This window comes from Plecotus auritus, assembly GCF_963455305.1.
Source record: "Plecotus auritus genome assembly, chromosome: 5".
NCBI classification, from domain to species: Eukaryota; Metazoa; Chordata; class Mammalia; order Chiroptera; family Vespertilionidae; genus Plecotus; species Plecotus auritus.
In genome coordinates, this window is record NC_137776.1 from 132,437,035 (window position 1) to 132,457,706 (window position 20,672).

The 20,672-nt window shown below is 37.7% G+C and overlaps 1 protein-coding gene across 32 annotated transcripts in view; it reads left to right on the top strand.

Moving 5' to 3' along the window:
• Positions 1 to 20,672, top strand: part of PTPRD (protein tyrosine phosphatase receptor type D) — a 2,215,209-nt gene that overhangs the window by 2,055,661 nt on the left and 138,876 nt on the right. For 30 of the 32 annotated variants that reach the window (XM_080668837.1, XM_080668841.1, XM_080668865.1 and 27 more), the window contains 3 exons: positions 9,429 to 9,519; positions 14,436 to 14,645; positions 20,342 to 20,502. In XM_080668837.1, coding sequence (XP_080524963.1) covers positions 9,429 to 9,519; positions 14,436 to 14,645; positions 20,342 to 20,502 — 462 coding nt within the window. The remainder of the gene's footprint in view (positions 1 to 9,428; positions 9,520 to 14,435; positions 14,646 to 20,341; positions 20,503 to 20,672) is intronic. The other 2 variants (XM_080668867.1, XM_080668845.1) reach the window with 1 other exon arrangement.

Genomic DNA, 20,672 nt, shown 5'->3' on the forward strand with positions numbered 1-20,672 from the left:
TTGGATGATTTCAACCAGATGATGAAATTTCCAAAAGATTATTATGAAAATAAATTCACTGAGAAATAAGGTACCCATTTTTGTTTACTCTTCTCTTTCTGTCATTCATAAAATTGGAAATGAGAATGAACTATTAGTGCAATTTTTATTCCAACAAGATTTAATATGAAAGTGTGTTTATATTTATCCATTGATTTGTTTAAATATTCTGTTAACTTTTTTTATCTCCCACCATAGTGCTAGACAATGAATCAAGGGTTTAGTGGGGATAATGCAGACTTATTCATTGATATTGTGCAACATAGTTAATTAGGGGATTTGGACATTTAAAAAGATCTGTTGAAGTGGAGTACTGTGGTTCCAAAGATTAGATGGCCACAGGAGGGACTCCTGATCCTGCTTAGGTAGGAAAAGGGGTCCTGGAGAGAGTGACATCTAAGCATATGTGATGCCTAAATGAGATAAAGACTTGCATTTGTTATTCATCTATGTCTTCTCCATCCATTGCGACTTTTTAGTTACGTCCAATGAACATATATCCTGTACATGCTATATTTCCAGCACTAGGACTAGGAGTAGAGTGATGACTGAGATAAAGCCCTGTCTTACTGTGGGAGAACAGAGACAAGGAATAGGTAATGTGAATATAATGGGAGAAGTCTGCCAAGTACTGTGGAAACATGAGTATAGAGATTTAGCCCAACTTGGATGTCAGGGGAGGAGGTATCTGGAAGGATCTAACATCTCATCTGAGTGTTGAAGGATGAAAAAGATTTAGAAAAGTTACAAGAATTGCAAACAATGAAAGAATAGGGAAAAAATATGGACTCTAAATTCAGTCCATTAAAAAACATGCACTCTTTATTCAGAGAAAGAACAGTTGAAAGATGAGAATAGTATATTTTGTAGTATTTACTATTGGTTTTCAATATTTTACTTATATGAAAAAATATTTCAGTGGATATCTACTATATTGGCTTGGTAGAATGTGTTAGACGTTATTGGGAAATGGCATTTTAGTCCATTAGTGGTAGACTTTTGTTTCATTTTCCAACTTCTGAATGAGTTGAGAATATCACAGAATCTAGTCTGTTTTTTAGTGTTTTTCTTTAGCTTGTTCAATTTTTTTCTTCGTTTTCTTTGTCTACTTTCTCCTCCTATATTTGAAGTGAGAATCAGGGAAAAGGCATAAGAGTTTGGTAACAAAGAGAAGAGACCATTACAAAACAGAAAAAGAAACCAAATCATTATGGAAAAAAAAAATAAGTTCTAGAAATAAAGAGATTCTCAAAAAAATATTCTAGCTGCTCTGGGGAAAAGAACAAAAGACTAAATTAGAAAAGTACTTGAGTGGGAAAAGGATCCGAACTATAAGAAATGAAAGAGCAAATCTCCAGTTAGAAAAAAAGCACCAAGAAAACCTAGATAATTTATATTTGGGGGCTTCTTACAGCGTAAAGTTACCCATGCTTTCTTCTAGGTTGGTTTAAGTGGGATGGTCACATATTACAAGAACCTGTGTGCCAAGTAGTGCCACCTGCAGTAATTGGCAAGTACAGAAATTAGAGAGGAATGTAGTTTTTTCAGTATGTTATGGGTGAAATGAGGGGAGGAAGCAATTGATTCCAGACCTATAGGTGGGTTGCTAACTTTTATTTAGGTGAATGCTATCTAGAAAAATGCTTCCCATTTGTTTTCTAGCCAAATGCAATTTTGGTGATTGAAGAGGTATTTTGTTTATCAACAAAAACCATGCTTTTCTCATTTCCAGCCACGATAATTGGGAGGTCTTGATCACGGCCCCCAACTCCTCACCCCTTACAAACCCATCTGTCCCTGGGAAATGTAATGTGGACCTAGCTCCTTGCTTTGGAATTGGTCCACACTTGATTTTTGTCTGGAGAAGCAGAGGCGCTCCCTCAGGGAAAGATCCCATTTCCCAGGGAACAGCAGGTTCTGGTACCAGGAATTTTGGAGGGCTTCAACCTTCTATTTAAATGCTTTTAGGAGGCAGGGGGGCCAGTCAGAAAAATCTAGCAAGCCTACAGTCTTTCAGAATCAAGTTGTGGTCAAAACTTCTGTGAATTTATAGAGCAGGATTTTAGTCCAGGTGGTAAGAAAAAAAATGTATCCCACAGATTATACTAAGAGAAGGTACCTAATGTAAGTTAATTTCACTGTAGCATTTTATATTTATGAGAAACAGAGATGAGGAAGGAGAGTATTTTATGAAAGTTAACATGTCTTTGGTCTTGCTAATTTGGCTTTCAGATTCTCTACTTTTTCTTCTTTTAGAAAAGAAGATATTCTTGGAAGCATGGCTTACACTGTTGCTTCATAAAATTTGTGCCGCCACTATTAGCAGTTTAATGAAGTAATATATTATCTGTTTAATTTTTAATGAGAAATAATTCATTCATCACATATTGTCATTGGGGTGGTAAAGACTTGAATTTGTAAAGTGTTTTACACTGAACTGAAGGTACTAGAAGGGTTCATCTAAGCCTCACAATAACCCTGTGTGGTGGGCATCCTTCTCCCCTTCTATAGATGCATTAAGTGAGGCCCAGAGAGGCTAAGCAGCCTGGCCAGGGTCATAGAGTCGATGCTGAAATGTTTATGGTGCTGTTCAGAAGGACAGAGCACACAGTAACTGATGTAATGTTCGCAAGAAGGGTGCTTTGCATTATAAAGCTGAGGGAGTGTCAAGATGAACTCACTTGCCCTGGCGACACCATAGCAGAATCAGAAAGGCAAGATCTGAATGCAGGTTGTCTGGCTCTAGAGCTGCGGTTGCCAACCTTCCGGACCTCACAGACCACCCGTGGTCCGTGGACCACTGGTTGGCGACCACTGCTCTAGAGCACACGTGTGGCTCCACAGCCATAGAATTCATTGGCCAAGCAAGGAATTAACCAAGCTGCTAGACAATCAAGCACTCCACAACAAGGAGGCATTGACAGGACTGGCCCAGACAAATGTGCGTACCAGAGTAGCCAGGCATATACGCATGACCACAGATCATGGGAACATATGAGTGTCACACAGCAGTTTTCCAAGAGAATTTAGATGAGAGGTAAAGGGAGAGGCTTCCCACAGGTCAGCATTATCACCTGCCACTTTACAAATGAGGAAAATGAGGCTTAAGATAATTTAGTAACTTTTCTGACAGAAAGTAGCTAAAAAGATGGAAAACATTATTTTAAACATGGAAACAAGAAAAACCTTTTAACCTGCTTTGGTTTGTCTACGTTAAATCAATTTTATTTAACCGATATATACCCAAATGACTATAGCAAAAAAAAAAAAAAAATCAAAAGCTATGAAAAGAACAACATTATTAAAATCTGAGATGGATTTTGACCTCACAGTTAAATAATGAGTTTGAGAATGTTAATACACATTGCTAATACAAAAAGCCTGGCTGAATTTGAAGTGGGACCGCCACCAAGGCCAAAGCTTCGCTTCCTGTATAATTATGTGAAGCTGGGCCCCTTGATGATAACATATTAAATAGAATTAGTAAAACTTTACTTAATATAATTAAAATTCTGAAGGTTAGATTTAACTTATCTAATTAAATCTAATATAGTGGGAAAACACAGCTTACTTTGTAAGTAGTCAAGGGCTTTCTAAATATATTTATTTTGAAGTTATTTATTTGCCTATTAGCTAAAGTCTATGTTGAAAAGGGTGTTTTGAGCCTAAATTTTGAGTCAGACAGGCAAAGCAGAGTGTGCAGTTTAATTTCACTAATTTAATTTCACTGATCTAATTCCAAAAGCATTTTTTTTTTCATCTTAAGTTTTTTTTTAGATCATATGGTTTGGTCAGAGACTGAACAGCAGGGGTCTAAACTCTATAGTGATAGAATGTTAGGAGAGGACGGAACAATCCAGATAGGTGACAATGGGATAAGCCTGGGGTGGTGACGGCTGAGAAGAAGACAGGTGTGAACAGTAGGGAACGGTTTGGAAGCCATAGGACTTTGTAATAGGTTGGGCATGAGAGAAAGAGAGAGTGAAAGTAGATTGTTAATGGGAAACACTTAGGTTAGAGCTTGTTCCGCAAAAAGGATCGTGGTTGATATTGGAAGACGATTTATTTTGGAGGCATTTTTTGTTTGTTTTAATCACAGTAAATGTGAAGTACTTTTGTGACATAGAAATGGAGACCTAAAGTTGGAATTGGATAAACCTGAAGTGTTCAGAGGAGCGTTCTGGCTGAAGATGTGAGTCTGTATATCGTTTGCGTGTAGGTAATAAATGATGCTCTGCGCTCGAATAACATCACAAAGGAAGAGAAGGAGTGGAAAGGAGTCCTTGGCCAGAGCCTCGAGGAACTCTATCATTTAGTTGTTGGGTAACAGATGCTAAATCCTGCTAGAGAAACAAGAGTAACGTGCAGAGGAATGTAACTATAGAACCGGGAGAGTTAGATACAGAGGAAACACTGAGAGGGTCTTACTGACATTGTCAGATTCTGCTAAAAGATAAAGAGAGAAGAGAGTCAAAAATTCTCCCTTTGATGTAACATGATTGAGGTCACTGAGCACCCTGGCAAGGACAGGGAGGTGGGCTTATGAGGCAGGACCCTCGCCAACCAGAAAGTGAATGGAAGGTAAAGAAATGGAGACCGGCAAGAACAGACAGCTCTTCTCAGAATTTGGACAGTAAGGGGTAGGAGAGAGAAGGAATGATGACTGGAATGGGATGTGGTTTGCTTTATTTTTAAATGGCAGATACTTATGTAAGGTTGAAAGCAAATGTATAGGATCCAATGAGGTGGAAGAAGCTGAGATATTCATATATGAGAAAGAGAAGGGGTGTGATATATAGCAGCGAATTTCAACCTCTGTGCTGTGGCATGCTGATGTGCCACAAGAATTTTTAAAACATGTAATACCTGACTCTTTAGGCAGGGGCCCTGGCCTCTTTTTCTTTAGATTATCAAATAACATGACAACAGCCAACACAATAGCCACCTGATGTAAATGAATTAAAGTATACTTTTTTGTGTCAAATCAGCAAAAATATACTAGTAGCCCATTATGCAATATCATGTGCAGTAGGTCACCCGCCACTTCTGTGGAAGCTGGTGGGAACCGCAGCACGCTGCCGGGAGCTGCACTGCTTCCACGGGAGCCATGCAGCTTCCCCGGGAGGCAGAAGCGAGCGTGGGCGCTGGGAAGGAGCCGTGCTGCTTCCATGGGAGGCAGGCCCGCCATCTCCTCTACAGGCCTGCACTCGGTGGCAGAGGCTGCGGTCCATCCCCCTTGTTCCCCAGAGGCCCTCCGTTCCATGCTTGCTGCCCAGAGGCCCTCCGTCGCCGCGGCAACGAAGCAAGCATTCTGCCAGGCCGCTCATGCTGCCTGCTCTCAGTGGCAGCCCCACCAGGACTGAGGGATTCTGACAAGGCTGAGGAGACTGGGGGCCACCATCTTATGGCTATGGACACTGCCATATTTGTGTCGGAGTGATGGTTAATTTGCATATTACCCTTTTATTAGATAGGATTTTGGTGTGCTGAGGAATTTTAGTAATTAGTTTATGTGTGCCACGAAAAGAAAAAGGTTGAAAATCGCTAGTATATGGTAAACTTCCTTAGAGTGAAATGTTGGGAACCAATGCAAGAAAGAGTGCTTGGCCTTAAAAAATAGAGCCAGTCCTCCTACTCCACCCAAAGGAAAGATTTTGGTTTTGTACAGATGTAGGTAGGCTTGTAGTCTGGTAGACAGATGTTGAGGGAAATATTGTCTGAATGTATTTATTTTCTCTGTATATGAGTGATAAGGCCATCTTATAGTGGGAAGATAAGGAGGTTTAAGGTTTGAGTCCAGGGGAGGAAGTTTGAAATCGTTATCATGTAAAATTGAAAAACTAGGTAACTAAAGAAGTTGTGGTCTATTTCCAGGCAGTATTGAGGGCTTGAGTTCGCTGATCATGAATTTATGGCATCCTTCTGCCCTATGTGTTATTTCTCAAGCTGTGTTCAGCTCCTTGGGTTCAGGCACAGAGAAAGGCCATCACAGATTTCAGCCATGGTAGAGTGGAGGATGTTGGCTTTAGAAAGGCAGAGTTCAAGGATGTCAAGGATCTGAGAGCCATGGTGGTTCATGGGCCAGTCCTAGAAAAGAAACCCCAAGTCCTAACCCTGAGGTTCATGAGGAGGAGTCTCAATGGCCACCACATGAGACTTCAAGGGAAGCAGTACACTCTGGGGAAATCTAGGTTTCCGGAAAAGCAACCACATTGGTGTTTATAAAACCACAGTTGCAGAGAATAAAGTTGAAATGTATGATTTTAGACCCAGGCAAGACAGTCTATTACACGGTGTTCCAAACTCCCAGCACTCCACTCCATTTCTTTCACTGGACAAGAGTTGCTATGCGCCTGGCCAGAGTGGTTCAGCTGCATGAGCATTGTTCCATGCACCAGGAGGTCACTAGTTCAATTCTGGTCCAGGCACATGCCTGGGTTGGGGACTGGATCCCTGGTAGGGGCATGCAGGAGGCAGCCGATCCGTGTTTCTCTCTCATCAATGTTTCTCTCTCTCTCTCCCTCTCCCTTCCTCTCTCTGAAATCAGTAAAAACATTTTTTAAAAATGCAATTTAAAAAAAAGAGAAGAGAGTTGCTTTGAAGCAGGCTCCACTGTGACTGTTGTCGATGAATGCTTTTAAGATCAGTGGAGATCATATCCAGCCACACAATTAATTACTGAGAGGGAGGCTGTACAATTCTTATCCCAACTGCAAGTAATATGAATAGTTGGGGAGTGCTGCAGAAGAAAGAATGGATTTCTTTTTTCATGTACAAGAATGGCAACTCGAAGTATGAAAGCAGAAAGAAAAATTAATAGAATTTATCAGCTTCACCTTGATTTACAAGATTCTGAATGAGGACAGTGGGAGCTCTATGACAATGTGCATTATCATCGCTTTAGGCAAGAGCACCTGTCCTGACTGTGTATGATTGGTAGAGAAATGCAGGAGGTTCCCTGACAAGTGTGTTTATCAAGCACATCTGCAGCGTTATTCCCTATGCTCAGTTGCACCCCCTGTCATTCCCCTCAGTGCTCACTTAACATGATGGACTTGTTGGCCAAATCCTTCAGGTGGGGGGAGGACTGGGAGAGGAGGAAGCTTACTCTGGGTCATTAAAAAAAAAGGTACTAGCCTTTCACACACTCCAACTCTTCATTCTCCTCCCCCTCCTTGATCATCATGACTATTTGTAGGAAAGAAAATGAATGGCTAAGTGATGTGATCTTGTGAGTCTGTTGATAGCTGCTCAGAGCACCATGGAGAGAGGGTTCAGGTATAGTCATAGAATTCTCGATTAGAGAGAAAAAAGTTTGTCAAGTTCTTTAAACTACATCTCAGGGAATTTCACTATGTCCTACTGAATAAGGTAGTTGAGGTGCACCTCTCCCACTCTGATGGTCAATATCAGCCAGAAGCAGGTGGCATCCATGTAGTGCAATATGCCACACACTACTGTGCTAAGTGCTTTGTATAAATTTGGTTTTATTTCCCCCAAAATAACAGTCTGGTATTATTTTAATCTCTTTTTTATCTTTTTATTTCATTTATTTGGGTGACACTGGTTAACAAAATTATACAGGTTTCAGGTGCACAGTTCCATAACACATTACCTGTTTACCTTATTATTTGTGATCACCATCCCAAGTCACATTTTTCAGAATATACAGCTGAGATTCAGGGATATTAAAGGATCAGCCCAAGATCACACAGCATACTAGTGACAGAGCCTGAATTCTGGGCCATATAGATCTCCAGGCACCACATTCTTTACAAGAATGCTCTAGAGTGGTACCGTTCAACAAATATAATGAGAGCCTCATGTGAAATTTTTTAATTTTCTAGCCGCTACAGGAGAAGTACAAAGAAAAATGTGAAACTACTTTTTATTTGACCCAATGTATCCAGAATATTATCATTTTAACATGTGATGACTATTAAAAATTATTACTGAGCTATTTTACATTCGTTTTCCATATTAAGTCTTTAAACCTATGTCTTTTATATTTGAGAGCAAACCTCAGTTCAGACTAGCCACATTCCAGGTGCTCCAAAGCCACAACAGGCTACTGGTTACTATACGGGGCATTTATGCAAACAGTGTTCTCTATCAAGGAGTGTTTGCTGAGTTTATTGCAGGTTTTGCTTTGAGATAAGTGGAAAGAGGCCTTCCTGTGTATGTTATTGGTCTCTGTGATATAACGTTAGTGCCCTTGCCCCTGCGTGGCAGTCTTCCCTTCTGAAAGTGTATGTGTGGTTTCAAAATAAATCTCCACAAAATTTAGGAAGTCCTTAGTGTTATGTGATACAGAGGGGTATTTGGCGGGAGGAGACTATTGGTAAGATTAAGATATACATAGATTTGTATCCCTCTACTATCTGTTTTAACTGGGGCAGTAATTTAGCCAGTTTGTCTGTCTATTATCTTTTCTTATAGGATTTTTGAAGGGGCCAAATGAAATTATGCACTTAATATAATACCTGGGAAGTAGGAAGTGATTAATGTGTTAGCCATTATTATACACTTACGTGCAAAGTCATTGTATACTTACTACTGCAGATTGGTATTAACTAGTCCCTAACCATGAATACAAGGGCAGGGTATAGGCTATATGGAAATTACATTTTTTTTTTTTTTACAAATAGCCCACATCTATATGTAGACAGGTAACTTTATACATTACTTAAATTTTAGTCAACTATTCTCATTTGGAGAATTCGGTTACTTTCATCTCTTCCTATAGATGTATTACATTGAGATCTATGTTGAAGGCCCTTAGGTAGTGGGTATCTCCAAATTTCTGCCACACTTACCTTTAGGGTTACCAATTGATAGTTAGAAAGGGAAGTTTTTTAATATCTTTATATAATTGTTATAAGGTTATGAGTAATTTTTTTGCTTTTAACTTTTTACCCAAATAAAAAATATTCTAGGGGTATATAAATATCATTATCATAATATAAGCATGATATAAACTAAGAGTAATTTTTATTACACATATCCCTTTTTAAAAGTTATAAACTGCCATCATAGAAAATATTTGGTTCAGCAGCTTGTGTTGGTCAATTTCAGTATACCAGCCTTGTAGCCTTGTATGTGTCCAACACCAGGGTCCTAACCAAGTATTCCCATCCTGTTTATGATACTAATAAAGAGCAGTCAGCCATGGTGATATAACCATATAAGCTCATTGAAGTCACACATAAATGTCACACATGTTGTTTTTAAAATTGAACGAACAGGTGGTTATTTGTCATTGATGGACAAGTTACTCCATCTCCGTAATTTGCCTTCTGTCTCAATCACTGGTCTGTGGAAGATTTAAGATATAGCCATTTACTTTTCTCTCTGAACTAACTTATTTTTGTCTGCCGATTCTTGTGCAGAGGTTACTACATAATAATTGTGCCTTTGAAGAAATCTCGTGGGAAATTTATCAAGCCATGGGAGAGTCCGGATGAAATGGAATTAGATGAGGTAAGTGTGTCTTTGTTGGCAGTGTCTTTCACTGGTTATTTAGTTTACTAAACATTCTCCGCTCTACAGAGTCCTTTCAGCACCCAATCCAGTTGCTGACTTCTGTGTGGCTGGTCAGCTGGCTGGTCTGATCGTTGAGCGCTATGGGTGTATTAACCTCCAGGGATCACAACAAAGAGCCTTTTGCTTTAATTAAAAAACATTAAGCTGCAATAAAGCTTACAACTAATCTAATCTTTGTTAGCTTTAGTGTTTTGCCCCTTGCCCTTGGTAAAACATGATGCAGAGGTGTAAAAGGTGAGTGAATTGTCAGCAAAGGCTCTATCACCAATATTATGAATGCCAAAGTCCACTTCATTAATGCAATGGTAGCTGCAGCTGTTACAAATGTTAAATTAGCATTTTGCAGCAGAATTCAACATTTGACCCACTATAGATCCTTGACCAGGTTCTCACAGAATTGTGCTCATTAGCATATGTTTGCCTTATTCTATATTCTGTAGGATATCAGAATCAAAATCACATTTAACCACTGGGGCAGAAAACAACAAAAATCACAAAATTTTGATCCAAGGAACAAAATAATGCTAAAAATAGAGCAGATACTAAATGAGTATTATTTTAATTTCCAAAATCATACCACAAGAGTGAGTACATTTTAATTTATACTCTTTTTGTAGGAAGAACATTTGGTTGTTGTTTTTTAAGTTAGTATGAAGTTGTCCACAAGACCTAATTATTATATACCTCTAGTGAGATGAGAAAGCTGTGATCAGAAGTATTAAGCCAGATACCCCAGAAGGCCACAGCAAGTTAATGCTTGGGGTTCACATTTGAAATCTAAGAGAGACTTTGCTGTTTTCATGTGACGCTGGTTTGAATCAGTTCAGAAGGCAAGTAAAAAGGTTCCCATTTGGGGAAATGGGAGATTTTAATTTATTGAGATTAGTTACAACATCGGCCCTATATTTTCACCCAACCTGTAATTTCTAAGTATTTTCCCTATCTCAAATTAGTTTAAATGGAGCAAGGAAAAGCAGAAATTCCCTAGCTGCATTACAGGGAAGTGATGTTTATTTCATACATGTCTGCACTAAGGAGGCAGTGATCTGACAGGTAAGGGCTGGTAGCTGCTTTAGGCAGACATATGTCATCTCTAGAAGTGGGTTCATCATCATCCACTTCATTTATCTGAGTTAAACTCAAGTGGAGAAGGGGAGATGAGTTCAAGGTTAGGACTATGCTTTTGTGTCACTGTTTAAGTGATTAGATGAGCATTGGAGGAGTATAAATTGAGGCATCATTTAAATAAGGTTGTTAAGTAATTTGTAAAAAATCTTATTTTTTTCTGTTGTTAATAAAGGAACAAAGCATTTTTCCATGATTTTAGAGGAATAGTTATCCTTTGTCTGAATGTGGAAAATGGTCAGCTGGTCTTCTGTCAACATTTTGAAACAGTTTATGCTGAGATATTCTTTATTATTTTAATCAATTCTCAGCTGAATTATAAAATTCAGTTGGATTTGGATTTAAAATGCGAAGACAATTTATAGAATCTTTGAGTCTTTCTACTTGTTTTTTTTTGTTTGTTTTCTGGGTTTTTTTTTTTTTTTGGTTTTTTTTTAGTTTTCAAGGAATTAAGATCCAGGCCAAAAAGGACATCAAATACTTTTAATTTTTTATTTTTAAAAATATATTGGGGGGTGGGTGACATTGGTTAATGGGAACATATAGGTTTCAAGTCTGCATTTCTATAATACATTATCTGTATGTTGTAAATAATAAGATTTCCTTATAGGTGGAGCCATTTGGTGATAAGTAATATGAAGCTGATTCTCTTTTAAACCAGGTTCCAAACTCCGGAATGCACAGCAATGCTAATGGATTGAAGTATTACGCTATATGACATTGAACTTTCTTGCAATTAAACTCTATGGGTCTGTGCCGCTGAGTCCCATAACAAAGGGTCATTTTAATCATCCCACACATTGTGGTACATTAATCTGTATAATAGTTTGATAAAGAACATTTATTAATTCAAAATGTGGGGGTCAGGATGGGTTGCTACCCACTTTTCTTACTGATATAATTGAGACCACATTGTAGAATTAATGGTGGAAGAAATAAGATACGCATTGACTGGAAAATGAAAATTATTTCTGATAAAAAAAAAAAAAAACAAAGCCCTTGATATATCTTCTGGAATTACCTCCAATACATCTTGTAACTACTGTGGAGGGGAGCAAATGAAGCAGGCCGCGACCTCCTTTATGCTTACTCATTCCGGTTCTGATCCCTGCAGACAGTTTTTCATTTCTTTTTTTTTTTCTACCATGGATAATAAATGCATTTCAGTAATTTTATCTATAGCTTGGTACTACCAGGTTTGACAAAGTAGTATTCCTCTCTAAAATGTATTTGACCAAGTAGTTTTCTTAGAACAGTGTATAATTCAAATTGTTCAGACAATCAACATCAAAATATAGAATGGTGGCCTATGGGGAGTTCCAATGTATGCCTCACATCTAGGCCCATAAAAAATGAAAAGAAGCTTTCTAAACAGATTTACTCTAAATATTATTTTTTAAGCACATGTGTCTTTTGTTTGCGGATAATTTCTCCATAATAAATTTATAAAGTTGGAACACCTATTGTCAAAGTCAGACTGGGCAGAGTAGAAATTGGTAGTCAAAATGGATTTGGGGCCAAATGAGTCTTAAAATGTTAGTTACATTTAATTCAGGGCAGGTCTTGGAATATATCATAATCTTTTCATCGCATTGTACTTTAAAAAGCTTGCTGTAAAATAATGTGGTTATTTGTGATTTTAACTTCAGCATACTGGCTAACTCCAGTGTAATCTAAGCATACGTGACTCATTTAAAGTATAACACAGGAAGCATCCTGCAGAGATTAGAGCAACCAGCAGGGACAGAGTTGATTTTCCAGGGTTCACCTTAATGAATGGCCACATTGGCTCTAAAGAGCACCAAACACACACACTTTTTTTTTTCTAACATACTTCCTCAAAATCTTCTAAAGAAACCCTAGCAAAAGGTATTTATGGGGATGACAGTGAGATGGATGAGTTATGACAGTTGCCTACATCTGAAATATGAATAAAATCAAGGTAGGGTTTGATCAGTGAAGTAGAAGAAGGGAGCAGTCACATAAACAACTGATGGTAAATGTTTCTGATTAACCAACTTCAAAAAACTGTTCAGCTCATCTGCGGTGCATTTGTCCTCCACGTAATGGACCATCGTTTGCTGCCTATCAACAATAACCTTTGCAATGATTTTTCAAGTGTTGCATTAAATATATGGTCTTGGGATTTTTAAAAAATAACATGTAAAAAGAATTCAGGAGAAGGAAATCTAAATACACACTAACGTGTTAATGGAAGCAGATGCACAATATTTATATTTGTCTAAATATAGACTGAGTTAAAACAATTTAGATGATCAATTTACCTTAATTGTTGGGTTTGTTTCCTTGATGTTGTACAACCAATAAGTAAACAAAATTATGGTTTAAAAATCTCTTATATGTAATTTCATTTTATTTCACCAATTGAGTCCAATTATATATTGCCACTTTCTATTATGCCTCAGTTACCTCATTTATCAAATGGGGACAATACTAGCCTAAATTATATGGCTATTATGAGGAGTAAATGGACTAATACAACATGTTTAGGCTCTGAAAACAGTGCCTAGTAAGTGCTTAATATATATTAGCTATTATTGTCATTTTCATCATCCTTATGAGTAAATATAAATTTGACAACAGAATTGAAAGATAATACTAAGTTTCTGGCCTTGATTTACTATAACCCAAATGGTGCATAATTGATTAGTATACCTGAATTTATCATCAGATAAACAGGTTATGCCCAATCTAATAACGGTTTTCATAAAATAGCCTATATTTCATGTAATTCTAATTATATCAATAAATTCAAATTTCACAGAAAATGTGATAATATGATAAGTGAAAAGTTATTTAAAAAATAACAGCACAGATTATATAATCAAAAGACTGTTTTTCACACTTTATCATTTTAAATCCGCAGAGCACATTTAAAATTCTGTGTACAAGAGACTGTAGTTTACTACCAGTTCCTGACATAAAGATTTGTCGTCTGTCATATGTACAACCTGCAGCCAGTTATTATCACAGAAGTCTATCCTTGCTTATGCTAGGGTCTCATTCCACTAAGAAGATATCACTAGTTTGGTTTTTACTATTACTATTTCCATTTTTAAAAACAAGAGTAGTCAGTAATTTTGTCATTAAGTTTTCATAAGTACCTAAATCCAAGAGCCAAATCAAGCTGGAAATTGTTAAATAAATAACTATCTATTTATTATTGTCAGTTAAAAATCAGGCATCAGATTTTATTCCTGCAGATTTGAAGGAATTTGCATCATATAAATGATCTCACTACTAAAAACAATCTGAAATGTCAATATCTCTAAAAAACATTAGTAATAATTGAAAGTTTAGGTGGCTTTATCTGAGTTTAGTACTAGTTTGATAAGTAACAATAAAGCCCAAATTGACAAGCTTTTATGACTCAAACTGGCTTTTTCTGTAGACAAGTTCTAATGCACTCTTCCGTTTTGAAAAGATTTCGCTGGGGCGGACAATGATAGGAGCCACCACTAAAGGACTTAATTGTCCTGTGTCTGTAGCCTGGGCCTTGCAGTAGCAGTCCAGTTTCTTACCTGGAGAGCAAGACACGCATTTGCAAGAGAGAACCAAGGTTCTAGTGATGCAGATATGCTACATGAAGAGTGAACAACGGCCCTGGGGTTGTTCCCAGTCCTGAACTAACTTCTCCCATGAAACTATCATCAAGTTGGGTTATTATTGTCTACATTTCTTCCTCTATTTCCCACTTTTTTTTTTAGCTGCTTAAAGAGATATCCAGGAAACGCAGAAGCCTCCGTCATGGGAGAGAAGTTGAATTAAAGCCATATATAGCCGCTCACTTTGATGTCCTTCCCACGGAGTTCACCCTGGGCGATGACAAACATTATGGAGGATTCACAAACAAGCAACTCCAAAGTGGTCAAGAATATGTCTTCTTTGTGTTAGCAGTGATGGAACATGCAGAGTCTGTAAGTTAATTGTGTTGGCATTTAACACATGCCAGGGTGTTCCCCAAAAATGTATACTCATTTTGAATGTTTATAAAGTCAGGGTTTATTAACACACAGTTCATTTTCAAAATTTAAAAGAATCTACAGAAATGAACAATTTATTTTATTTTTTTGATCAATGCCTGTTTTCAAACTGATGACCATTCTGGTCCAGGCGCTGCTGGTAATGTGAAGCAATGGAATCATAAACACCAAGAATCATTTCATTTGGTATTTGTGTGCTCTCTATTCGTTGACTGTTGCTGATTTTGTACTATAAATTTTATTTTTTATGTATTACAATTTAAAAATGTCTAGTGGCACATAAGGATGAATTTTCTTTGTTTAGAGCTTAGTCTGGCTTCACTCATTATTTCAAATCAGTTAAACCTGAAAAGGAATAAACATTAAGTGAATTATCTGTGTTAAAGTGTGTATACATTTTTTGGGGGATACCATCTATTTCCTATGGAATTCTGTACATTTTCACCAGAATCTGGTTATTCGGGGATGCGTGGGTATATCCATCCTAATTATTTCCCAGGAGCTGTTGTTAACGCTGTAACAGTGGCCTGCTTTGGGGACACTGCTGGGTCGTCTGCTTGAGCTTTCCTTACAAACAAGGTCCTGTCTGTAACAGGGAGTTTAAGGGACTTCTAATCTATGAAGTGCCGGATTGTTGGGGCACAGTTCCCAAGACCTTTCCATGGGACACATGTATTGACAGTAGGGTGACAGCCATTAGTCCTCTCATATCCTTCCTCATCCTTTTAAAATGGCTGTTATTAAAAAAAAATCTGGTGTAATACCTAGTAGACATTAGCCTGTATGATTACAATAGGAACAAGCTCTGAGTTACACACGGGATATTTGCAGGTATTTGAATATATTAACGGGGTAATTGTATTTATTCTTTTATGACTGCCAGCGAGCCCACAGCGCTCTCTATCCCGATTCATAGGGAAGCTCTGTCTAGGAAAAGGCAGGCCCAGCCAGCTTCTTTCATTGTAGCAGTTTTCCAGTGACTTTATTAGAGAAAAGCCCAGAAAGTCAGAAAATAAGTCAATAAAACTGAGAATTCCAAAGGTACTCTAAATAATGAGTTGTCTTCATTTATGTTGCTTTGAATGTTAAATAGAAAGAGGAGATGGGAAGGGGGTGGCTCTTGAAGTGGCAGTTCACATTAACATTTAATATACTTACTCTAAACTGTGTCTCTCTAATAGATTAGGGCCTAAAACTGACAGGTGTGGCAACTCCGTTGAGCCAGTCACTACCGTATAAGATGCCTGAGATGTACCAAAGATTCTCCACATCCGGTGTGAGCATGTGCAGCGGGGCTTCTCTTCAAATGACTGAAGGGTTCTCCCGTGGAAAATCAAAACACAAAGGCAGCCTTTCTGTCTGGTTTACCTTTGTGCACAGAATGTCATTTGAAAACAGTGACGGGCTTCCTGAAATTTTAATGCACGGATATGCTTCCTCTCTCTGGTTGAAGGTTCTAAGGCAAAACATCAAAGGAATGGAATGTTGGAAATCATCTTTTCAATTTTTTAAAAAGGACTTTTAGATATTTGAAAGTAATTTCTTTTAAATAGCTCTAGGATGTTTCAGAAAGCAAATTCAGACCATTGAGGTAGATCAGAGAATCCAGCAAAGAGGAGAAATCTCATGAGATCATTAGGTCGTTAGTACCTCTCAGAGCTCTGATTCCTAGTGTCGCCCAGATATTTTTACTAGTGTTCAAATGCATCACCATTGATGAAGTGCCTACCCTTCCTGTGTGCATCATCACATTGTTTCATTCATTATGTAATTAACATTTTTCCCAGATATGTTATCTGAATTGTCCCTTTTCTTCTTCATCTTTCTCAGTGGTGCTCTCAAAGCTAACAGCATGGCTTTTATGTTTCATATGTTTACAGGCCAGCCTTTACTTAATACAAGAGACTGGTATTCAGCTAGTGTAATGTTAGGAGTGATACCGTCCTTTTGTAAGCCTCTAATTTTATGAATGATTGTTAATCCACCTAATCACTCTAAGGGTGGACTGATAATTTGCATAGAGAAAACGTCCCCCTTCAACAAGACAGAAACTCAACCTCAATCCATTGATTTATATCAAGAACATAGGAGGATGGGTGCAAAATGACCAAAGTTTGGTCTTTTCTGGTACCCCCACACACTGAACAAACTCTACGTTTCACATGGCTGGTGTCATTTTATGGTTTTGTTTTCCTTTCACTTTACACATCTCTGGTTCCTGAGCTATGTGCTTTGGGGAAAACCTCTGCTTAGATTTCCATCTTGGCTGACCAAGATTATTATCTCAAAGGCTCTTGGTCAAGAATTTCAAGTCAGAGAGTTCGCTTACCTTTGTCGGCCCAACAGTTTGAGTCTGACCAGCAAATGGAGAGGGGAAAGTGTGAACCAAAACAAACGGTTATACGCATGTGAAGAATCATGCTTCCTGGATATTTACCAGTAGTATCTTTGTCCTTTGTGTAAAGCTTTACGCTGTACGTATCTTTTTCTTATCGGCTTCTGAGAAGGTTGTAAATATACCGAGTTGCTGTCCTTTTGGATGCATTAGAAAGCTCCTAGTCCTGTTGATGTTTTTTCTGGGCACAGTGAGGAGAACGTGAAGGGAAACTAGTTAACAAACACGTCGTGGGCATGTGTTCTCTAGCTGGACTACTCGGCTTACTGCACTTAAAATGAGAATTGATGTCCTTAACCAAATTTTTAAAAATGCATCTTAAAAATTTAAATGTATTTACTGATCCTGGAATAAATGAGCATATTCTTTTATACCTTGATAATGTCAGCCATTTGAACAGGTGAACATTTTAGTCAACAAAGATTTGTTGGGAACTCACCATTGCAAACTTCTGGGCTAGCTGCTTTAAGTAGCTACATAAATAGTACATAAATCCCTGCCTTCCAGAAGTTTATAGTTTCACTAAAGAAAAGAAGACATATGCACAGATTTAAAAAAAAAAAAAAAGATGAATGCCATTAAAAAGGACTGGCTGAAATTTTAAAAATTATTTTTTTCCTATAATTGTGGAATAATTGATTATTTTCAATTAAGGAAAGTTAGCTTCATCGAAGGCAGTAGAGCCTTGAAAATTAGTTTGACTTCTGGAGCTAAATGTTGTGGAACTTGTGAGAGGGTTAAAGAGAGAGAAGAGAGCATTTGGGGAGTAGTAACAAGAAGTTTGCTGTGATGGAATATGTTGTATGTGGTAAGGAAGTTTAAAACAAATTGTGGAGTTTCTTAAGGACCATGCTAAGATGTCTAGGTTTTATTCAGGCATCGCCTGAGAGCCTCCTAAGGGTTTCATAGCTGTAGTTTAGGAGAATTACCCTATTGGCAGTAAAGACTGTTAAAGGAAGGAAGAAATTCTTGGTATGGTTGGGATGAGCATGAATGAGTCCTGAAGAAAAGTGGTACTTATGAGACTGGAAAGAAGGTTGGATGGACTTGGGGGTACATAAATCAGATAAAATCAGCAGTGTTTCATTCCTAGCTATTGCGAAGGTGAGAGAAAAAGGGAAGTCCGAAGGAGCGTATGCCTGGGAAGTAGGGAAGTAACACACATGCAATTCTTAACTTGGGGATTCATGTAGGAATCTCTAGAAACAATTGGAAATGAAGGTCTGGAACTCAGCAGAGATTCCAGGTTGGGGAACATTAGTGAGAAAGTAATCTGCATAGAGGTTGGTATTTAAAGCTGGGGATGACCTTGCCAGCTAAGGGAAAGGAAGAGAGATTAGCAGAAAATAAAATGTAAGAATGCTGGCATGGGATGGATGCAGAGGAATTAACTCAGTTGGCAAGGTTAGGAAGGGAGTAGGTGAGTACAGAATTAAGAGAACCAGAGGAGGGAGTTTTAAAGAAGGCGTGACCAACGGTGGTAAATCTGGAAAAGATGTCTGGAAGAGTAAGAACTGAATAATGACAATTTGACTTGTCAAATATTTGACTCGGACCAATGATGGAGTGAGAAGAGATGAGAAGCGAGTGGTAGGAGAGGAGGGGCAGCCCATAGATGTGGATTGATCTCTATTGGAAAAGGGAAAGATAAGGCCTTAAAAAGGGGCAGAGTTAAGAGAAGAGTTTTAATATAGGCTAAAATAGGGCAGAAAAATATAAAAGCCAAATTCATAAACACTTAGTCCTTTCTTTCACCGAGTAACTATGTTTTTTTCAACTTTATTAAAGAAAAATTAACATATATTTAGGTATATGTTTAAAGTGTACAAAATGATGATTTGATATTCACATACATTGTGGCATGGTTACCAAGATCAAGATAATTAGCACATCTATACATCTATCATCTCACATAGTATCCTTTCTTTCGAATGTGGTGAAAATGCTTAAGATTTACTCTCAACAAATTTCAAGCATATAATACTATGTTATTAACTATAGTCACCAAGCTGTACATAAATCCAAGAACTTATTCTTCTTATAACTGAAGGTTTGTACCCTATGACCTACATCTCCCCATTTCCTCCCTCCAGCCTTTGGGGATCACCATTCTATTCGCTGCCCTCAGAAAGATTTATCCATGCTGTTGCAAATGGCAGGATTTCCTTCTTTTTGTGGCTGAATACTATTTCATTGTACATGTCTATGTGTGTGCGTGTATAGAGATTTTTTGTTGTTGTTCATTCATCCATCAAAGGGCACTTAGGTTGTTTCCATACCGTTGATATTGTGAATAATGCTGCAGTGAACACTGGTGTGCAGATACCTTTTTAAGATGGTGATTTCGTTTCCTTTGAATATATACCCAGGAATGGGATTGCTGGATTGTGTGATAGTTCTATTTTTAATGTTTTGAGGAGTCAATATTCTATTTTTTCATAAGGGCTGTACCAATTTCCATTCCCCCCAGCACTGTATAAGGGTTCCCTTTTTTCTATATCAGTTGGGAACAGTCACACCAACCTCTGAGCAGTAGCTGTAATAAAATTGGGAACTGCAAAATCCTTTTAAGTCATAAAAATTCTATGTTCTGGAAAGCCATATCCTCAGTTTCATACATCTTGCATCTATAATTTGAACATTGGACCTCTCTTTTGAAGTTGTAGACTTTGTCCATTGTCTGGCCTCTATTTCCTAACTAATATACATTAAGTATTAAGGATGACTTACATAATTTAACATTTAATTAAATAGTAATATTTTTCTCTAAATGTTTAGTTTCTAAATGTGGTCTCCTTAACGGAGTGGTAATGTCTTGAGAGCTGGAGCTAATTATTCCTGTTGATTTTCACATAGTATGGCACACGTTGGCACAGTGTAAATGCTCATTGAACATTTTGCCACTGGTTAATTACTAGTACCATACTTCATAAGTCACTTAATATGCCATAGATAGACCCCAATGAAAAAGTATATCTGGAGTAATTTATACCATATAAAATGATTTCATTATAAAATACTTCACCATATAAGGAAATTTAAATTGCCGAGCCTCTTTATTTTTCCTCTTTCCTTCCTCCCCTTGTCCTCTCCCCTCTCCTTCTTTTTATTTACTAACATTGTTTCACATACTTACTATCAAATCCAGTATCTCAAATTGTTGCCACTTCTTATGCAAAAGATATACACCAGAAAGACATAGCTTGTAACTAACATAGACTCTGTTTTTCCTCAGAAGATGTATGCAACCAGTCCCTACTCAGACCCTGTTGTGTCAATGGATCTGGATCCACAGCCAATCACTGATGAAGAAGAAGGCTTAATCTGGGTTGTAGGCCCTGTCCTTGCAGTGGTCTTTATCATCTGCATTGTTATAGCTATTCTTCTTTATAAAAGGTAGGTTTGCCCAATATTTCTGTTGTGATCTTGAGGGCTCTCTTATATTTGAAGACTTAATAATCCTTCTGTGGTCATTATGTGGTTGATTTTAGGAGAAATACTTCACTGTAGCCCCAGTAGTCATTGGAAAGTGGTTGCATTAGAGTTAGAACAAAATGTAAAAACTA